Source organism: Falco biarmicus, chromosome 1, assembly GCF_023638135.1.
Source record: "Falco biarmicus isolate bFalBia1 chromosome 1, bFalBia1.pri, whole genome shotgun sequence".
NCBI classification, from domain to species: domain Eukaryota; kingdom Metazoa; phylum Chordata; class Aves; order Falconiformes; family Falconidae; genus Falco; species Falco biarmicus.
Genome location: NC_079288.1, coordinates 9,452,364 through 9,472,915, shown reverse-complemented (window position 1 = coordinate 9,472,915; position 20,552 = coordinate 9,452,364). Strand labels below are relative to the sequence as shown.

The following is a 20,552-nucleotide window of genomic DNA, read 5'->3' as shown; positions in this document are numbered from 1 at the left end:
GTACAGAGCGGAGCGTTCTCCTCCTGCGATCCCTCCTTCTCTGTAAAACCCGGCCAGATTTCCCCATGAGCCAGTAAGAAGCAGCGAAGGAGGCGGCAAAGTGCCAGATTATGTATAAGCACAAGAGAAAAGGACTCTCTAGCACGGTGGGGAGGGCAGGGTCCCTTCCAGCCCCTCCCCAAGGACTGTGGCTGAGATTCACACAGGACTCGCCAATAAAATGCACCGAACGGTTAAACTACGGAGGAGACGAGCAATCTTTCTACAGGGAAAAGACCTACACAGAGCTGGACACAGCCCAAAGAGCTCTCTCCTAGCTTTAATCCCACGCTGCCAGGATACCCTAGGCAGGCACACAAGCAAGGGCTGCAGATCTGCCACAGGTTCCAGTTACAAAGTGTCACCCAGCTGACACCAAACACCGCACTGCGCCTGCAGGGCTGCATGCATTCCTCCGGGGAATGATGCCACACAGCCAGGAACACCCACCAAAGCCAGTTCACAGAGCTCTCATTACAGACCCCAGAATTAAATCTACAGCCGTATGAAAAGGGAAAGGAGGAAAGAACACTGCAGTGTCTCGGTGACAGGTTAAGCATTAAGAAAATTCATCTTGAATGTATTCCTATTTGTTGAATAGGACACACAACCTGTGCCTGACTGGAGGCAATAAGTAACCCCCAAAAGTCCAGCGGGCCATGAACCTGCCCCAAACACCCCCCTTCCCCTCCCTGACGGTGACTCCCTCCATGGCAGGCTGAGTCACCATCCATCAAGGCAGCTCCTCCCTAAAATGATACCCTGCAATTATCTCACGGTGTATTAATGACATCAGTGTCATCCCCAGGAGGAACAGGTACAAACCCATGGTGTTTACTGATCCGGGAAGAGATGCTATAAATAATTGCCTCAATACAAATGCTGTAACTGGGGGAAGAAAAGAAGTGACAGAAATGTTTGCAGCACATCACTGCTACATTTTGTCAGCACTGTGGTATTCATGTGATTAATCTAGGGATATAATCCCTCACCTGCCTACACATGGAACTGAAAGCAGCACCATGCACTTTCCATATTTACCCTTACTCCAAAGCCTGCAGCACGGCTCTGCCTTGTTTGTATTTATTCACAAGCGTTTCTCCACTTACCTGTACGGCGACCACAGAAAGGACCTCAACTGAGATCCTGTTAAATTCATCAAAACAGCCCCAGGCTCCCGTCTGGGAAAGGCCTTTGTAAATATTCCCACAAGACTGGAAAAAAAAAGAATTACAAGGGTGAAATCACAAATGGAATCAACTCCAGCAAAAAATGGATTTTATTTCCCAGCCCGTTTATTTATAGGAATTTACAGTCTATTGTGGGTATTTAGAAAAGTGCATGGAAACAGCAGGCACAACTCAATTATAATATTTATAGCTCTGCACAGTTTGCCACTTGATCTGCTAATTGCACTTTCTCGATATATCTGTGCACTACTTTCATTTAAAGGTCACCTGTGCTGAATTACTGATGGCTCCGCTTCCTGGGAGAGCCCATAAGCTGAATAAAATATGATCCCAGGCTACCAAAAGCACTGCACTGTGCCAGACTGGCAGAGCAAGGCTCAGCTTAACGATTCAGTGCTCTGCCACAGCTGAAACTTCAGCCTGTTCTGGCTTTATTCTGGGAGAGGATCCTGAGAAAACCAGGACGGGTCTCTTCTCGTGCCAGGGCCTGCCAGCCGGCAAGCATGCCAAACAAAACCTGCCAGGGTCGAAGTATCAGCCTCTGTCTCAACTGAACAGGCCAAAAGTTTTGAAGCATTCCACACGGAATTAACTCCAGAAGGGAAGAGAAAGGCGTAAGGAGGCAGAGAGCACAGTTTGGGTCTCCGCCTCCTGAAGAGCCTTGCACAAGTCTTAGAGAAGAAAAGGGCGGAGGAGAAAAAGGTGTTTGGCAGGAAGGAACTTAGCAGGGATTTGAGGAGAGGTGATGGACCAGAGGATCTCAGCTGGATTGCTCTCATCCTTCAGGTTTCATCAGGCCCTGAGTGTTTCCATCCCCACGTGATGGCACTGCAGCTGAGGGGGGAGTAGTACCTTGTAGTCCATCTGCTCGGAACAGTTAAACACATACACCATGATGCCCAGGGCTCGTCCCAAATCTTTCGTAGTCTCAGTCTTGCCAGTGCCTGCGGGGCCCGCTGGTGCTCCACTCATGGTCAGGTGCAGTGATTGGGTCAGGGTGATGTAACATCTTCCCCAGTGCAAGACGAAGGAAGAAAAAGGAAAAAGTGAGACCTGGTCCGACAGGTCACTTGGGCTGCAGAGAAATGGCACTAGGGCAAGGCACTGGGGAGAACCTTTCTTCTGGAAAGATGTACATGAGCAGGGTGCATGCCAAAGCTGAAGGTCCTCTTGGGTGTTAATTACCACCTCTGCCCAGCTGTGCTTTTTCTAAGAGACACCCATCTTCCACCAAGGTCTGCCCAACCTCCTCACATCCAGGTTGTGCTTTCTTTGGATCCTCATACCACTCATTGATATTGGGCATGTCCCAGACAGTATGAGAAAAGGCTGGCTTTTCTGAAAGACCCCCCCTCTTGCTTCCCACTGCTTTTCAGCCCAAAGGATCCCATTCTCTATCACTAACTGAAACCTGCTCAGGTGGACTGTGACTGATGCCACTCAGCGCTGCAGCAAGCCCCAAAGCTTCTCTGTCATGTTGATGATGCCCAGGGAGGTGCCCACATATGCAAGGAGTATAGCCACCCACAAGCCACAGAGCTGTAGTCAATATGGCCAACAAAACCTGATAAAGAACAGGGACTTGGCTCAGCTGACTAGAGCCACCCAAGATTCTCCTGGCTACTGAAATGTCACATAGCATGGAAAGATGTGACAAGAGATCCACAGGAGACTTGCATGCTTCTGAATTGGCAGCTGGAAGCCAGCAGGGACAACACAGCATCTCAAGTCACCCCAGGTGTCTCCATTGAGACCACTGAACCAAGTGGTAGATGTCTACTTCAGGACAGGATTTTTCTAGACTCACCAGCTCTATAGGGTGCAGACAGCTTGTGCGCAGGCAGACACCAGCAAGCGAGCACCTTAACCTGTGAGCTGAATCCCACCCTGGGATCCGAGGCACAGGTACCCCAGAGGGTAACACCATCAAATCACAAACCAGGTGACAGATAGAGCTCAGCCACCAGATTGCTGGGACACAGAGCAAGAACAAGAGGGATACAGGTGTCCAAACTAAATCCATCTTTGCTTGGCAGCTCTTTCTCTAACTGTGTGGCAAAGCCCAGCTATGATGGTGTTTCCCAGGGACCTACCTGTCGGTCAGTGGAGTGATCACAAGCCGAGGGGTATTGCCAAGGTATTCGTAGGAGTACAGGAACTGAGCATCACAGATGTTGGCAAAGCAGTGACGTTCCTCATCCGACCATCTGTGCCGGAGCTGTGACAGCCAAGTGAACGCCTGGGCACTGTCCACCTGCAACACACCCACAAGCACCATCACGGGAAGGCCAGGGATGGTGACTGCAATGAAGTCTGCATCAGGGACAGACTGGTCCTCACTCCAAAGGCAGGTGGCTGTAGGAAGGGAACCTCCCTGCAATGTGGCGAGAAACGTCACCTCCCCACCTCCCATCAGTAGAGGGCAAGAACCAAATTAGTAACCACCACGGTGGGAGAGAAAAAAGTGAGGACCAAAGTGCAGCACAAAAAGACTCCTGAAGAGGAGCTTTAAGAAGCTGTGAAGAGGCTTTTATAATCCAAACAGCGGAGGAGAAGGAGCAGAGGCTGACTAGACAGGGAAGGGGTCACACACAGCAGCAGGCAAACAGGCTGGGGACAGGGGGACAAGGATGGCCATGGCCAGCATGCTCTGCATGCCCAGTGGCAGGCCCAGCAGGTGGACTGCTTCACCACAACCCAGGCAAGGCACCACCTAACCCAGCGGGGCGTTGAAGCCAGAAACCCTGCGAGCAGCCTGGCTGCCTCCGAGGGGACACAGATGAGGGCGAAGCACAACCAAGCACACTCAGGGCACCTTCCCACCCATCCCTAGGGCTGGACACTTGACAGGGCATCAAGGACAGGGGTCTGGTGTGGAAGAGGTGTACAGAAGGGAGTCCAAAGGGGGTCCCTGTGGCCCCACACCAGACCAAGGAGGCTTTAAAAGGAAAGCCCAAATGCATTTTCTTATTTTCTGAAGATGTAACTGAGACTGCATCCAGCAGCCTCCCAGCACAACGTCATCACCCACGAGCACATGCCTTGGCAACAAGACCCAGGGCCACCCCCTGACTTCTGATGTGAACGCAGCAAGTACAAGTAGCCCCGCGGTGTTGCAGGACCATGATCCAGAATGGCAACGCAGCCTTACGGCAGCTTTCTGCCTCCTTACTGCAAAGTGTGCAGAAGTGAATTCAGCCGCGTGTCTCCCACCGAGACAGGCAGTGATCTGCATGGCCTGTGGTTGGTCTACCACTCCTGTAACCCCTTCTCCAACACCCAACACAGGGCCATGCTGAGCTGCAAACACAAACCTTCTGTGCTATCATCTTTGCCACCACATCCCGAGCGTGCACGTCGATGGTACATATGGTCATGATTTTCTGCCTGTCGCCCTTGGAGAGCTGCCCAATCAGCATGGTAACAAGGGTGTTCAGCTGGGTCACTTGCTTCTTGTGATATTCCTTCATCGCATTCTCGTAGCCTTCCTCCACCCTGGCGAAGGCAATCCCAACCTCAGTTGTCCACCAGATCTGGGTGCAGCAAAGAGCCACCTGGGGAAAGAGGCTGGCTCAGTATCAGGGAAAGCACCAGAGCTTCCTTACGTTCAAGAGTGTCTGATCCACAGGGAGATCAAGGATGAAGTATCCATGACATGAAATTAAGTATTTTTTCATACAGCAGTCACAGCAGTCAGGACAACATGGATCTGCCCCGTGACATTCATTTAAAACACCATATCAGTGCTAGACATACTTAGCAGCTGCTTATTAGTAAATCAGCACCTTTCACATGCCTGACACAGCAGAGGGGGAAGAGCTGGAGACCACGAAGCTGTCAGAGATGCTTCTGAGGGGCTCTTTTTTCCTCCTTCAGCTTCACCCCTGCTATCCCACTATACCTCTCGTTCTGGGTGTACAGATGTCCCGTGACACCCAGGGTGCAACAGGCACTGCCAAAGCCCCCGCGCTCTGTAACCCAGCCAAGACCAAATCCTCCCTGGAGCCCTAACCAAAGCAATGAGCTCAGCCTGAAGACTCCATCAGGAGATCACCAAAATAAAAGACAATTCATCCTTCCTCCCTCCTGGACAGCACAGCAGAGGCCAGAAACATCCTCATCCAGAGCTCGAGGCCACCAGAGAAGGGAAGGGCAGGACTGAAGGGGAAGCCACGCATGCGCTGCCTTTCCACCTGCCAGCCGGAATGGAGATGGGAAGCAGCAGCAGATACCTGGGCAGGGTAGTCAAAGAGCCACTGTTCCCTCGGTTTCTCCTCATAAGCCATGACGGCTTCTGTCATCTCGTCTCTCACAGTAGCCCTCATGCTGTCTAGTACGCGGTTCAGCCAGATCTCAACCTGGAGAGCAGATGAAATCACAGTAACACATTTGCTCTTCTTAAGTGCCTTTGGTAATTAGTGAAGATAGGGAATGGGACAAGCATCTGAGCTCCCAAGTTAAACGAGCCTCTCAGCCTCCTCTGTACTGGGTGGATTTAGCCAATTCTGGCACTGCAGGATGAGCATCTATTTCCAGACACCACGAATACAAGGCAGATCATTCTTGAACTCCAGCTACAGGAGAAAACAAAATGAACTCCACCGATGCGTAATTTAGTTTGGTGCATTCCACCTCCAGGCCATGACAGAATCACTCATGGGACTTGGGCACAATCTGTCAGCAGCAGGAGAAAGCTGCTGCTGAACTTGGGAACACAATTCCTGCTGAATTTAGTATTTCACGGGCAAAGCCCTCACCAAGAATATAGTTTAAATGAAGCAAGCTCCGTCACTGGGGAGCTCAGTAGCTGCTGTTGGGTACCTTCGCTTCTTACAATAGCCCACGGAGAAAGGTGCAACTACAGGGACAGACAAGCTGAGCGGTAGTTTGATTCTTAGATTTTGTACTTTAACTCATCCTAGGAAAGAAAGAAGATTTGGAAAACAGGAAGAAAAGCCTTCTGTTTTAAAAGATATGCACGCAGAGGCGCTATGGAATAGCTTAGTCTATTTTCAATCTGCATCCCCTCTCTTACTGAGGTTATTTGTAACAAGCTGCAAGACTAACCTTCAAAAACTCTGAAAATTTCAAATAAACCTAGTTAGAGAAAGGCCATGGCCCTTTTTCTCCCTGTGGACTGTGGCACCTATGCCCCACCTTAGTGACAGTCCTGCTGTCTAGAGTGAGGCCAAGAACTGTGGTGTAAGGAGGAATTAAATTACACACCGCCGCTTCCAGCTTTTCTCATACATAAAGGAAGAGTAGCGAAGGTCTACGATGTCTTGGCAAAAGATGCCCATGCAAGGGGCAGGGGAGCAGACTCCACTGGACAGTTCTTCCCTCTCACCTGCCCACTGCAGTCACAGGGTTCACTGAAGCTGACGTATTCCTCCTCTTTACTGTACATTCCCAGGCCAACCTTGGTTGCCTTTTGCTCAGAGTCCAGCTGGAATTTCATCTTGGCCAAGTTGTCAAAGAGTTTGGAAAGATGGCGCTGCACCTGCAAAAGGAATTGTACAAATAAAGCAACTGAGACAGGAGAAGCAGAATAGAGACCACCATACATGTCACAGGCACAATCATGTTCACAGAGCACAATCTTGGACATCTCTGTAGCACCACATCTTCCTACAGGGCCAGGACACCACCAACACAAGCCTCTTGCATTTTCTCCTAATAATTCTACATGATTTAGAAAACAGACATGCCTTAATAAATCATATTTCCCCATTGGGAAATCTCCCATGCAGGGCAAAAGCACAGAAAGCACTCAAACATTGCATGACCTCCTAGCCCTGATTTCCCTGCTTGTAGCTATGAGAGGTCTCTAGCCATGGCTCCATCTCATCCTATTCTCAGCAGATTGTGGAGCCTCCTTCACTATGAACATTTCTGGTTTTTCACTACTAAAACTCAATTTTATGTCAATGAAAAGTCCTGAATTTTCCTCCATGGAGGAGGAAGACCTTTATTTCTGCCTAAGACCCATGATAAACAGCTCACAACCCAGACCTACAAAATCCCCATCTTGACCAAAAGCACTCTTCCAGAAGGAAAAGAATAATTCAGTCCTGTGCTGTTCACACCCAGCTGAGTTTGAAAAGCTAACAGGGAGATGCTAGTGTCACTGCTGCAGGGTTTAAACATCAGCGCCTGCCTGCTGGGAGCTGAGCAGGTCACCAACGCTTCTTCTAGATCACTATATAACACACAACTAAATCACCGTGTGTGTCACGCCTGGGCTTCTCCCAGGGCTGATGTTCCCGCTGCAAGGGTCAGCTCACAAAGCTGTCCCAGACAGGAGCTGCCTCTCTCAATGACAGCCAGAGACAGGGGAAGGAGAACAGCCCGTGACACCTGGTGCTCTGATGCTTTCAGAGAAAGGTGGGTGGACTTGTCCATTTAATTCTTACTCACTGACTCCCAAAGGATTACAGCGCTCCTCCTTACAAGCTGTCTGGCAGGTGGACATACCTCAGTAGTCTTACGCACATTCAAGCAGGGCCAAATCCTGGAAGGTGCTAAGTATGTCTGAGAAGCAATGGGCACCCAGCTCCCCGCCACATAAGATTTGAAATGAGATATGCTTATGTAAACCAGAGAAGCTTTTTGTTACATCTAGAAGTTTCTGCTCACAAATCCCCAGTGTCCAGCCAGTCTGCAGGACTTTGGGTGTACTCCAGCACGTCTGCAATCCTGCCACCAGAGCACCAGATACATCTGAATCTGCACAAGTTCAATATCCAGTTCAAGAGGATAATATCATTGTGCGTTTAATCCTCCTTTAGGAATTATCAGACTTTGAAACTACAGTGGAAAGGCTGAGAGTGTATCCATGTATGATCCTACTTGACATTTACTTTGATTTTACTGCAAATAGTTTTGAATAACAGAAAATGCCAGGAATTGTGCCTTACTTCATGCAGCATTTCAAAGCAGTATCTTTTCTTTGCTTGCTGTGGGTTTTTTTCTCTCCATTTTAAATATCAATCAACTACGTATTAATGATACTCTGCGGGCTGAAATCACCCAGCAGCAGAAACAGGTACAAGCAGCGTTAAAGGTTAGTGGCAAACAGCAGCATCTCCAAACGGTGCACAAGCCTGCTCCATTCATGTGCGCACATGAATGCTGAAAATAATGAAAAGCTTGAAGAAGGTGAGATTACTCACTGCTGAAAGGAGGAGTTCATTCCTTATCCAGTCTCTGTTTGCTGTGAACATTTTGATTGGTTTTATACACCAACCCCCAGATAAATGATGCATCCCAATCAAGGCCAGCCAGGTCACAGCGTTGCCAGGCACAGTGGGCAGGGTTTCCCAACAACTCCTGTAGCACTAATCATCAACCCTAATGGTGCTGTGCTCTGTGTGGAAAAACAGCTGCAGGACCAAATCCTGTGAGCTCTGTGTGCTGGGGGATGGGAGATGTCTGTGCTCCTCTGGGGAACGGGGAGAAGAGCACAGCAAAGCCATTCCCTAGAACAGGAAGGTTACTACAAGGTACTCCACAGGATAATCCAGCAATCCACCCACGTCAACCAGAGGAATGGTACATCTGGAACGATTTCCCCACACTTGGCATTCAGGCACCATCCCCAGAAACCCCAGCCCAGAGAAGCGGAGCCTCCTCAGCCAGATGGCACCGAAGGCCAGTGCACAGGTCAGATGGCCAGCCTGGCCCCCAAGCTGCGTGGTGGGTGGGTGGCCCAAGACTTGCTGTGACCATAGCCACTGCCTGCCCACCAGTGTCTCATCCCTTTCAGATTGTGTCCTTCTCTCCTGCTATAATCAGGGCATCCCAAAGGCCGTTGCACAGGGAAAGGAAGAAGGGGCTGACTAGCAAATGTTTCTTCTGCCTAAAAAGGGGGACCTCTCCAAGCCATCAGTTGCCAGCACTTCCACCCTTGAGTGACCAGTCTGTGGCTCTTTCAATGGCAGATGCAGTTTGGTGGCAAGCCAGGCTGGGGATCCAAGGTCAGCAATAAGTTTTGGCCAAGGTCATCAAGAAAGATGGTTTCCTCCAACCGCACTGTAGCCCAGCAGAAACTAAACCACTGTTTTCATGGCATCGAAAGCATAGCTCTACTCTGTGCAACGCTTTCAGAACTACCTGCAAGCATCACCAGGGTTAGATCAGACAATGTGCAGTGCACATGCTGCCTTTCAAAGATGACAGATGAAGACCAGCTGTGAAAGAATTATTGTTAATCCAAGAGGGTGGGAGAAAAAGCACTCAAGAAAGGATACGATAGAAGAGTCCCAAGACAGCATCTTCCACTGTGACATTACTGACAGCTGGAAAATGCAAAGGTGATACAGTACAGCAGGGCTTGCTTACCAGATGTGGATTGGTGCCATTGGAAAGAATATCCAATAAATCTGCAGAAGAAATGAAGTAAAATCTGGGAAAGGCCAGCCTCTTCATGTCTAAATATTCAGCCAAAGCCTTCTCACACAGGGACAGCCTGGGGAGGAAAAGCAGATAAGCAGAGCCCAGGACAGATGGGCAAATACCCTTTCACGTTTCATGCTACAGTTTGGGTTATCAGGCAGATTCTTGATTCCCTACCATGGGGAAATGCCAGGCACAAGCTGAGCCTGTAGGCTGGTCCCCTGCAGCATTTTCCAAACAGATCAACAAAGCACATAGTACTCACAGATCTCTCTGCTCTCAAGGGTCAAACAGCCTAAGAGTCAGAGAAGCCTCATAAAAAAGCAGAAACACCAGTGAAAGAAGAGGCTAGAAAGGGTTTACAGTCTGACCTACCCTTTTAGACAAGCTCTTAACTGCCACAGGTAATTTCACACTGGGATGGAAGTTTCCATTACTGCTTTTATTCTAATGAACCACATTTTAAAGTCTGATTCAAACCTACTCAGCTTTTTGTGATTGCAAAGCCTGAAAGGAAACTTGTTTGCTCCGATCTAAAATGAGTCGTTCCGTGTTTACACACTAAGCTGCTGCTGAGCTTACAAAGTTCATAAATAACATGCAGCTAGTCCTCTACGAGTACCACTGGCCTTATGTGAATAAAAAATAAAATTTTTAAATGGATAGTTATTACTGACAACACCTATTAACTCTGAAGTGTGTTCCAGGTAGAATAGCTCATACATTAAGCGAGAAGTAGATCCATCTCAGGACACCAAGGTCTTTCTCAGGGAATCTCGTTATACCATGTGGCAAGGGTATACACACAGAGATAATTTTGTAAATTAAAGAACATGGGCTCAGCTCTGCTACAGATCTCCCTGCCTGAACTGCTAAACAGATAGGTAAGATGTTGTGTTTGGGGTGGGAGTAAGGCCACGTGTTATTAAAACCAGCTGAACGCCTGGCTTTGTGTGTGTGCAAATGAATATTCAGGATGGGAGTTGGCACACACACAAAGCCAGACTCCGCTCTGGGGGCTTCAGGGTGACGGATCACAAGTAAAAAGACTCAAGAAAGATCAGAATGCAAAGAATGCACAGCCTAGGAAGAAAGCCTTGGAACACAGGTTAAACAAAACATACGAGAGTTGATCCCAGTCTAGTAAGTTCTACCTACCTACTTTGAATGTCCTCCAGTTGTTGGGAGAGACCCGGTTTATTGGTGGCCTCAACTACATTTGGGGTTTTCTGAGTTTCGTAGGCCAGTTCTTTAAAATCCACATCGATCCCTTCAAAGCGCTTAGAGTCCTAAAAAGCAAAACAAAGGACACGTCCACACCCACTGATTTTTGTGCCAAGAGCCCAGGTTCTGGGTGCTGTCCTTGGCCTGAGGGGAGACTCTTTGCAGAGAGCCTCCTGCCCAGAGCACAGAGGGACCTCCCCACCCTCCCAGAATGGCTCTTCCACACACGTGCCTGAAACAAGTCTCCAACGACGCACTTGCTTTCTTGTCACTGTAGCCCAAAGGGGTTGTGGATAAAGTGATCCATGCAGAAGCCAATGCCTAGGACCATTTTCATGGGATTTAATTCCCCTTTGAATATCTCCTTGTCGATCTTCCCCTCCTGTGTCCAGATGAAATACCAAGTTTCCCTGGCCACAGCAGCAGGAGATGCTCCAATATGGGGGAAAGGCTACTGAGCTCATTCTCCCCCTCTGACTACAGCAGAGGAATCGCAGTGCCTGTCCTCGAGATGGGCATGATGACATGTGCAGAGGAAAGTCCTTCCTCACCTGAGTACAGCCGTGGAAACCCCACACCAGCAGCAGAGGACCACACTGACTGTTATGCTCTGCACCTAACAGGGAAACCCTGAATTTTTGGAGCTAAATAGTATAGAATAAGCAAAGTAACGTTCAAGATGCCCCTGCTCCTCCCTTCTTCCCAGGCCTCCTGGGTGAGCCAGGGCACCAAATAAAAGTGCTCCATGCTTTCCTGGTAACACATCCACAGTAACTTGTGTTCAGCCCTGGTAGCCAGGCTCTGGCTGGAGGGTTCAGCCCTCCCTGCACACTGGCCAGCAGCCAGTGCCAGACGCACGCCCCATGCCCTGCAGCACATCCTCTCCCAGCCCTGGGTACCTCCTGAGCAGGGTCAGCCCCCAGAGGCTTTGATTCATCCTTTGAGACAGGATGAATCCTTTCTTCTAGGGAAGGGAAGAGGCTGCTGATTTGTGCCACCTGCCAGACGGGTATTGAGATGCAGACAGCTGCCCAGTAGGGTGCTGATTTAAATCATGATGCAATTTCATGCACGCCATTAGATAGCTGTCGGACATTAACAGCTTGCTGGCGCATGGTACAGCCTTCAGGGCACTGGTTATCGGCACCTGCATGAACTGCCCAGTAAGCAAGGTGTGCCCAGCACTCTCCAAAGCAGAGGGAGGAATAGTCCAAGCAGACCAGAACGAAGGGATGGAGACAGGGTGGCATACTGTGTGGGTGTCACGGGCTGTGCACCCCCTGCCTTGGGTGTCAGTGCCCCGGCAGTGCCGCTGCACGTGGATGGGGACAGCAGTGGCACAGTCAACTACAGTTGAGGTTCCTCAGCACAGCTGCGAGTGGTCCAGCAGGGAAGATTTTTCTAACAGTCAAGGGAATCTGGCATAAGACTGGAAGCTGGACACGAAGACACCCCCGAGGAGGTCACCAGTGACAACTCTGCGCCATTTGCCAAAGCAGGAGTGGGGGAACAGTTGCCCCCTCCCTGCCCTGGCACAGAAGGTAGGGAAGGGGATGCTGCCAAAGCTGCCTGGTCCAGCTCTGGTTTGACAATTTGCAATGTCCGAGTCATTATCCCAGTCCTCTCCCCTCTGAGGACAAAGGGAACATGCCTGCAGCACTGAGAGAAGCCAGCAGCCTTGCTCTCAGTCTCCCGGAGCTCTGTATTTGCTGTGCAGTGGTGGAGGGGAGAAAATCAGCTTCTCGGCATGGCTCAGGCACAATCTACAGTACAAAAACATCCTGGGGCAGCACTAGGGAAACTATTATAGCACTACGGGAGCCTCCAAAGAAGCACGGCAGTAGGAGGAAAGCCCTGCTTTGGGGAACATGGCATTACAGACAACCCTGTTTCGTATAATGAAGGCTCTTCAACACTTCCCAAACAGGAAGAATAGGACACGGGGTTTCATACCTCGGGAAGCTGTGCCCGTATGTCTTCTGAGCCTATGAATATGCTCTCCAAGTGAGACCATGTATGCTGCACTTCGAACCAGAGAGAAATGACAGAGTCCGCAGCAGACAGCTTCCTCTGCCATGCAGACACTTCCTCCAAGAAGAAAGCAATATACTTGGATGTCATTAAATTCTGCAGCTGCACCTGGTTGTCTTCTAAAGTTTCAATGAGTTCCTCATCTGACTTCAGCAATAGGATGTTTGTCCGGGGGTGAGGCTCGTATTGAAACTCCATGGTGCTCCAAGTCATTTTTAGCTCCTTCAGGACTTTCTCCATACTCATTTCTCGCACTGCCTTGTCCACAATGCCACGAACCTCATCCTCAAAGTTATGTAGGTTGAGCTTCAGAAGGTCAGCCAGCGTGGTGTCAGAGTCCATCACAAACTTCACACCCGTCATCTGCATCAGTTGATTCCAGTGTCTTTCTCTAATGGCAGGATTTTGAAGTTCTGCCACAGCTTTCAGGGCTGTCAGCATGTTCTTCACCTTGCTGTCCAGCCCGGTGAAAGCATCCCATGACCTCATTTCCTTATCCAAATTCCGAATCTCCCTTGCAAAGTTTTTACACTCTAGATCCATGTTTTCCACATTGATATCCACCCATTTGGTGGTCTGCCAGTCATCAAGGCTAGTGTTCACGAGAGAGATCATATCCCAGAGCTCTTTGAGAAGACACAGCTCCTTTCTGCACTGCTTCAGTTGTTTATAATCTGGCACCATGACTTCAAACAGACCAGCCGATTCATAAATCGAGGTCATGGCTGACTCCATTTGTTTAATCTCACTGTGCTTTGCATCCAGCAGTTGATAAGGTTTTTCTGTGTCAAACCTAGAAAGAAACATTTATTTTTCATAAGCAATACTGTAACAACTTCTAAAGAAAACATAAAACGAACAGTGCTTCTAAGAGACAAAGCAGAGCTGAAATGCCTATAGTACACATTGATGGTACAGCCACGTGGCACTACCGACGCCACCTTAAAGCGACATTGTGCGCTCAGCATCTAGATTCAATTTCTTGCTAACACTGGACAGCGTTCCCAGGGACAAAACACCCCGGGTGTAACAGACACAGCACTGTGAGAAGGTAGGAAACATACGCAAGGGCTCAAGCATACGTCCTCAGGACACTCAGAGATGATCCCACAATTTTTTATTTTTTTATTTTTTCCACAGGGCTTCTCTGATGCTATAATTTGCCCCTACCTGAATGGTGCTTCTTTCCGAAATCGCTCTCTGAATCTGTGCTGCTCAACATCAAACGCTGCACAGCTCCTGCGCACAACTGTCATTTCGTTCGCCTGCAGAGGAGCCACATGCTGCTTCACAGCTATCGCCAGCTTCTTTATATTGTTCCATTTTTCTGGCAGCTCCTGCAAGCAAAATTTAAATGCTGGTAGGCAGTATTTGCTATTCAATATAAGATGTGTCCGATCTGTTTATGGATAATCACAGAACAGGAAAAGCAACAGATTCCATGTCTAAAACTGTAAGGAAGTTTTCTTGTGATGCAAAGGCTAAGCACACAATTTGGAGTAAAATTTACCAGTTAGTCACAATTTTGAAAACTAATGGAGACTGAGACCTTATAACTGACAGCTCTGATTGTAACCACATATCCTGTAACTTCAGAAGAAGGGTTCCAGACTAGACCCTGGGCTCTCAGGGTGGTTCCATGCTCAAGAGAGAACAAGGATCCCACCACCAAGCCCAGCGGGACCCAGCACCTGCTGGGAGAGGCTGAAGGCAGGAGGATGGGCTGCGGCTGCGAGCTCATTGGATCACCCAGCTTCCCAGAGCTATTTAAGAAACACAGCCTGGGAAATTTCCTGGCAGCTCTTAGAGCAGAAGATGTTATACCAGAAGGACTTCTAGCCAGCTCTCTGGGGCAAATACCTCCAGATTGTGTATGTAATATTAGTAGTAAATAAGACTAGTTTCTTTCCCAGGGCTGCACCCAAGCTGCAAGTGCACAGCACTGCTGACAATGCACCCCCCGTACCCGGGATTTTCTTCAGAAAGGGATTTTATTTCTCCTCACTAGGCTTCTCAGGCCATATCTTCAGCCCACACACCGACACCAGCCAAGGGCTCTGCTGTCCTCGAGTCCCAGTGCTCTGCCCTTGGGAAGCCCACTTCCCCACGTACTGCGCAAGCTCACAGGAAAGTCTTTGGGTTTCTTTTTGTCCCACTTCACATATTTGAAGAGACTAATACAGACCCACCAACACTACAGAAAGAAGGGAAATAACCTGGAAGCAGCTCTGAGGCAGCGGAGCGGGGTCAGTCCCTCCTGAGGGGTCTCTTTCTGGCACTTGATATCCCAGTCTCAATAGAAGTCACTACCCATGACCACAGCAGGGCACACCTGAAGCTGCTTCCTTGTCCTTCTCATACAAGCTACCAGCTCCTGCCCACCCATCCCCACAGCCACGGAGGAGGCAGCACCTAGGGGAGCTGATTTCTGGGTTTCCCGCTGTATACAGGAATGAATGAATCATTCAACTATGTGTTGCTGTCGCTTGCCAGAAAGAACGAAACTGTTTTGTTACTTCCTGCATCTGAATGGCTCGCACAAATCTCTCATTTCTTCTATGGGAAAAACAAATCAGTTGTTCAAATATACTTGTGCAACAGGCACCAGAGAAGCAGCTCTCAGGCAGAGGAACCAGCAGAGCCAGGCTCCCCACAGCACCATGGGTTATGTTGGCTGCTGCAACAGCTTCAGTCCAGAGCATCCACATAACGCAGCTCTCCTGTTTTCAGGGAGTCTATAGGAACCTAAGGATCACAACTGCACAAGCAGAAGACCAGACAACTGCCAAACCCCACTCAGCTCCCATCCAAGCCTGCAGCAGAAAACTGCAGCCTTTGCTGCACACGGCAGGAACATCTTTCCAAAAGCTCCTGCTTTTAACCATTGTGTCCTGCACAGATGCCTCTGCCTGCAGCACCCATGGCTATAGGGTGACCATCAGCACGTAGCCACATGCTTCTCCACTGTAACATCTTGCCTGTTGCCAGTGCTTGTCTCCCATTTCCCAAGGCCGGCTGGGCACCTCACAGTCTTTTCTAACCTCCATCTCATGGTCCCCTTTCCAGAAAGGAAAGATATTCCCAAAAGAAAACTGATTCATCAGACCCAGATGTGGAAAGGTGCCAAAGTACTTTCGTAACCACTCTCAGTGATGTCCTCTGGGTCAAGCAAACTCAGTGTTACAGACCCAGTGGAGGACTGAAATCCTGTGAGAAGGCAACTCCTCTGCCAACATTATCCTTCCCATCTCCACGGTTGCCAAGAACTAGCTTATTTAAAAATAATTATAATTCAACCTAATTAACAGATGTATTTGAAAATGCATTAATTTTTTTCAAGAGTAATCGCTGGGAGTTGGAGCAGGCAATTCTATGTTTTTCATACATAACAAAAGGCTTAATCGCTGCTTTAAAAGAAAAATCTCAATATAACTCCAAAATTTAGAGCTATTAAGGCACATCCCGCAATAGCAAAATACTATCCACTGAGGCCCTCTAATGACAGGGAACAGGGTCTTAAATGTTCCTGCAACACTCTGAGCTCACAGTCTCTTTGACATCTGCTACTCAACAAACTGGCGTGTCCACCACAAATTTTCACCCACCTCCATTTGCTTATAGACCTCCTCCGGCAGCTGCTGCTCATACGTCTTCAGCAGTTCGATGGTTTGCTTCAGGGGCTCAAACATGGCATCAGTGGCACTGAGCCTTTCCTTAACGGCCAGGAGATGGCCCATGATCTCCACCAAGCCATCATAATCACCTTTTTCAACCTTTTTGCTCAGACCTTTATCAGCAGTTTTGATGAACTCGTCAAGGTCAGCCAAGCTGTGCAACGCAAAAGCAGGAAAGCACAAAATGAGAGCAGTTCCTATTGCAATAATTACCAGCCTTATGCCAGGCAGCTGGATGGCACGGACCAGGAAAAAGCCTGGCTAACTCTGTCCAGTGCATGGCAATGTGCTGAGCCCATCAGAACCACGGTTCACGCTCAGAAGGATCCACTGATGTGGCAGATTCCCACAAGGAACAGACAAATAGGTTGGGACTTCTCAGGTTGGAGCAAAGATACGTGAGAGGGAGTATAATGGAGACCTCTGAGCTCAGGAGTGGTCTGGAGAGAGTGAGTTTGCAATGACAGTTTTCATCTCATCTCTTCCAATGCAAGAATTCAAGATCCCCAAATGGACCCGGCAGGTTGCAAAGCTACACCAAACAGATTCTTCTTCACACACTGCCTCATTTCACAGGTAACTCCCTGCTGCAGGAGGATGCAGACAAAAATTCACAGCAGTTCAGAAAAGCAACCAAACATTTGTGGGAGAAAAAAAGAAATCCATTCAGGTATTTAAATACAAAGGCACAAACCCTGTCTCTCAAAGTCCTTGAGCTATAAACAGTTAGAGACAAGAGGAGTATTTGTTGACAAGAGGAGTTTCTCTGCCTGCTTACCCTGTTCTTAATCTCCCCAGCAACTGGGCACTGTCAGCAGAGGCATAATGAGCTCCTGGGTCTCTGCTCCTTTCCAGCACAGCCATTCTCCTCTTCTTGAAACGCTTACTTTTAAGTGCCCACTTAAATTCTGTGGACGCTGCTGGACCAAAATGCATCCTTAAATACTTCACCTAATAAAGACTAAACTGCTGAGTCAGGGACTCAATAAGAACTCCTAAATGCCCATGCCAAGCTACACAAAAACCACTTTGCACATAAATTATCTAACAGAATTATGGTGTTGAAAAGAACATGAGATGATATCAACCACCACAAGCAGCAGCCTTTCACTGCTACAAATATCTGAAAGCATCCAAGACCTATGACATCCTTCAGTTGCAACTACTCAAATATATCACCTGATGCATCGTCCTGCACAGACCTGGCGACTGAGCAGCTACGCAGAGCGGGGAACACATGCTAATTCAAAACTTACATCCAAAACTCCTCCTTTTTTATAACCTTGAAACTACCTCCCCACGACTGCTCATAGCAGGCAACCTGAATTACTTTTTTCACAGAGTGCATTCAAAAGAGAAATGCATTTAGAAATACAGCAAGTACCTCATGGCATTAACGCAGCTTTACTGATGGCTTATATCAAATTCAACAAAGTAAGCACAGAGCCCTAGCAGAGATTAGATTAGTTGGATGAGGATGAATGGACAAACAGACGTCCTATCTACCACCATGCAGCAAGTGCCAGGAGCGCTGGCTCGTGGGATGCCAATGGTCCCAAGTCCATATAACTGCTTCCACATCACACACTCAGTCGTTCCAGTTCCCAGCAGAGACCAGGGGGTGGAAGATATAGGGGATGTGACAGAGGTGGCATCAGAAAGTACAGGTCCCCTTCTCCTGCTCCTGTATTAGCCTGGTGGTTATCAGTGTGAAACGATGAAGCCCACCCAAGACAAGCAAAACCCCCTTTGGTCAGCACAGGGCCTGCGGAGAGGAGGCAGGAACAGCTTTTACCTGTGCGTGACGTGGTCCACGAGATGCTGCTTGAACACCAAGCTCCACCGTTTAATCACGTTCAGCAAGGATGCCTTGAAAGGCCGAGCATCGACCTTCATCCAGCTGTGGAAGATCCTGACGGGCTCGATGCGATTCACCTCCTCGTAGATCTTCTCATAGGAGTCTATCTGCTCTTTGAACTGCTGCAGCGTGGGAGGCGTCTCAGGGACCCCATCCTCTGCATGGGCCTCAATTTCTGCAGCAGTGAGGATGTGCCCGTAGAGGAGAAACTGGCGACAGAACTCCTTTCTGTCATCCCCATAGAGGTAGGAATAGTGGTCAAAGGCACTGCGGTAATCGCAGCATGCTGCCATCACAGCCTGCACACGTCCCATCAGTTCATGGCGCATGTCAGCCAAGTCAGCCATGTCCTCCATGTCAGCCTAGCAGAGAAGAGGAGAGGAGAGCGCAGTGATGCAGGAGCAGCGCGGTACCTCCTCACTGCCACACAGCACCAGGGAGCACCACAGCCACAGACCTGGTAGTGGAGGAAGCCGCTGTGCTCGGCCAGCCTGGGCACCAGCGACGAGATAGAGTAGATGTCATTTATAAGACTTTCCACTATGTCATAGAAGCCATCGTTCGTGCCAGGGTCCAAGGAGGGATGAAAAATCAAATCTGGGATCACCAAATCCAGCTGCACCTCAAACAGGGGAGCGAGCCCTGCCTTGGGATCTGGTAGGGAAGAAAAGAGATGCCAGGATCATTCTCAAGGGGAGAAAAGTGATCTTGAGCCACCACTAACATCCTTCCACAAGATGCACACATGCCCCACAGGGACACCAGGCAGGTGTGATCACAGACACCCCCTCTCTGGGTCCAGGTCTGCACGTGACATGGAGGAGATGTTGGCAACTAGCTGATGTTCTGGTACTCACAGGAGATACTGGAGAGCAGATGAGACACAAGTGATTTAAGGACTGGAAAAAGTGCAAACGAAAACTTTAAAGAGACCAGGCTCTTTAGCTAATCAAAAGGCAGCCTGAGACCTGAACGGTTACAGCACATAGGTACTTGCCCAGGGGAAAAACAACAGGAACCAAGAGGCTCTTTAGTGGAGAAAGGCATGAAAAAATCCCAGCAACTGGAAACTGAAACCAAATGCAAATGTGAAGTTATGTGCATGTTTCTAACAAGCTGTTGAAGAACTGGATGCAATTCTCCATCTGAGCGTGTCTCCACACCCAGAAGGGAAGTGTTCCTGGAGATGTGCTTCAGCTGGACACAAGCTGCTCTCAGCAGACTGAGTGAACCTCCACGGTTGACCTTAGGCAGGAGGTCCGATTTAGTGATTCCTGAATCCACCTCACCTCTTCACAGGACAAATGCTCGGGGCTTGAGGGCTTTTTTCATGCCTTTCATCAGCAGAACTGGCTCTTGACACTCTCCACAAATGAAAGATTGTGTGACCTTGATGCTTTGTGCATGGGAAGGCAGGAGATGGCTGATGCCCAAGCAAAGACTTGGGATGACACCTCAATTTTCTCTATCCATTAATCTACGCAAATGGTGTATCTATCTTTACCCCCAAGTAATGCTTTGCTCCAGCGACTGGGGGATGGAGTCACCCACCCACCCACCTGGAGGCTGCCCCAGCACTTGTAAACTTTGTAAGAGGCAGAGCAGAAAGCCAGGAAGAAAGCAACTCCAGGTATAAGGGAAAGCGCAAACCAGAACCCTCCCTTTGGTGAGACTGAAGCTATCACAACCAGAGGAGAGGAACCACAAGTCACCTGTGTTTTCCAGGAGGTACTTGAGCGAGCACTCAATGGCAGTGAAGAATCCATCCAGGACTATCTCATCCACGTAATCCACATAGGCTTTCCAGATATCAGACCCAGCGTCTGCAAGTAAGAGACTCTGGTTTTCCTGGAAGAAAAAGAAGATGCCTTCAAATACAGCAGGGCTGAGTCTGCCTTACAAGAGCACTGCCCACAGCTAAGGACTGGGGCCAGTGAGCACATGGGTACCAGCCTCATGGAAGGATGGGAAACCAGACAGGCAGGTGTTGCTCCTAATGACATGGCCACGGTTTGCTCCTTCTGTTGAGGGCTGCTTTGTCACCTAAAAGAACTCAAAATAATTTCAAGGTAAAAATGGAGTGCAACAGAGGCTTAGCAGCTCTGCAACATGTTCTCCTCCCTCTTCTCTAATGCCACAGGG

At 49.0% G+C, this 20,552-nt stretch overlaps 1 protein-coding gene across 1 annotated transcript in view; it reads right to left on the bottom strand.

The window, feature by feature from the left end:
* DNAH9 (dynein axonemal heavy chain 9) overlaps positions 1-20,552 on the bottom strand; it is a 186,292-nt gene that overhangs the window by 142,834 nt on the left and 22,906 nt on the right. The window contains exons 15-28 of the mRNA XM_056342836.1: positions 20,123-20,258; positions 18,868-19,064; positions 18,348-18,772; positions 16,484-16,706; positions 14,049-14,215; positions 12,801-13,671; positions 10,782-10,912; positions 9,570-9,696; positions 6,577-6,729; positions 5,462-5,587; positions 4,544-4,783; positions 3,323-3,483; positions 2,082-2,238; positions 1,149-1,253 (exon numbers count right to left, since the gene is read on the bottom strand). Of these exons, the coding sequence (XP_056198811.1) occupies positions 1,149-1,253; positions 2,082-2,238; positions 3,323-3,483; positions 4,544-4,783; positions 5,462-5,587; positions 6,577-6,729; positions 9,570-9,696; positions 10,782-10,912; positions 12,801-13,671; positions 14,049-14,215; positions 16,484-16,706; positions 18,348-18,772; positions 18,868-19,064; positions 20,123-20,258 (3,219 nt within the window). The remainder of the gene's footprint in view (positions 1-1,148; positions 1,254-2,081; positions 2,239-3,322; positions 3,484-4,543; positions 4,784-5,461; positions 5,588-6,576; positions 6,730-9,569; positions 9,697-10,781; positions 10,913-12,800; positions 13,672-14,048; positions 14,216-16,483; positions 16,707-18,347; positions 18,773-18,867; positions 19,065-20,122; positions 20,259-20,552) is intronic.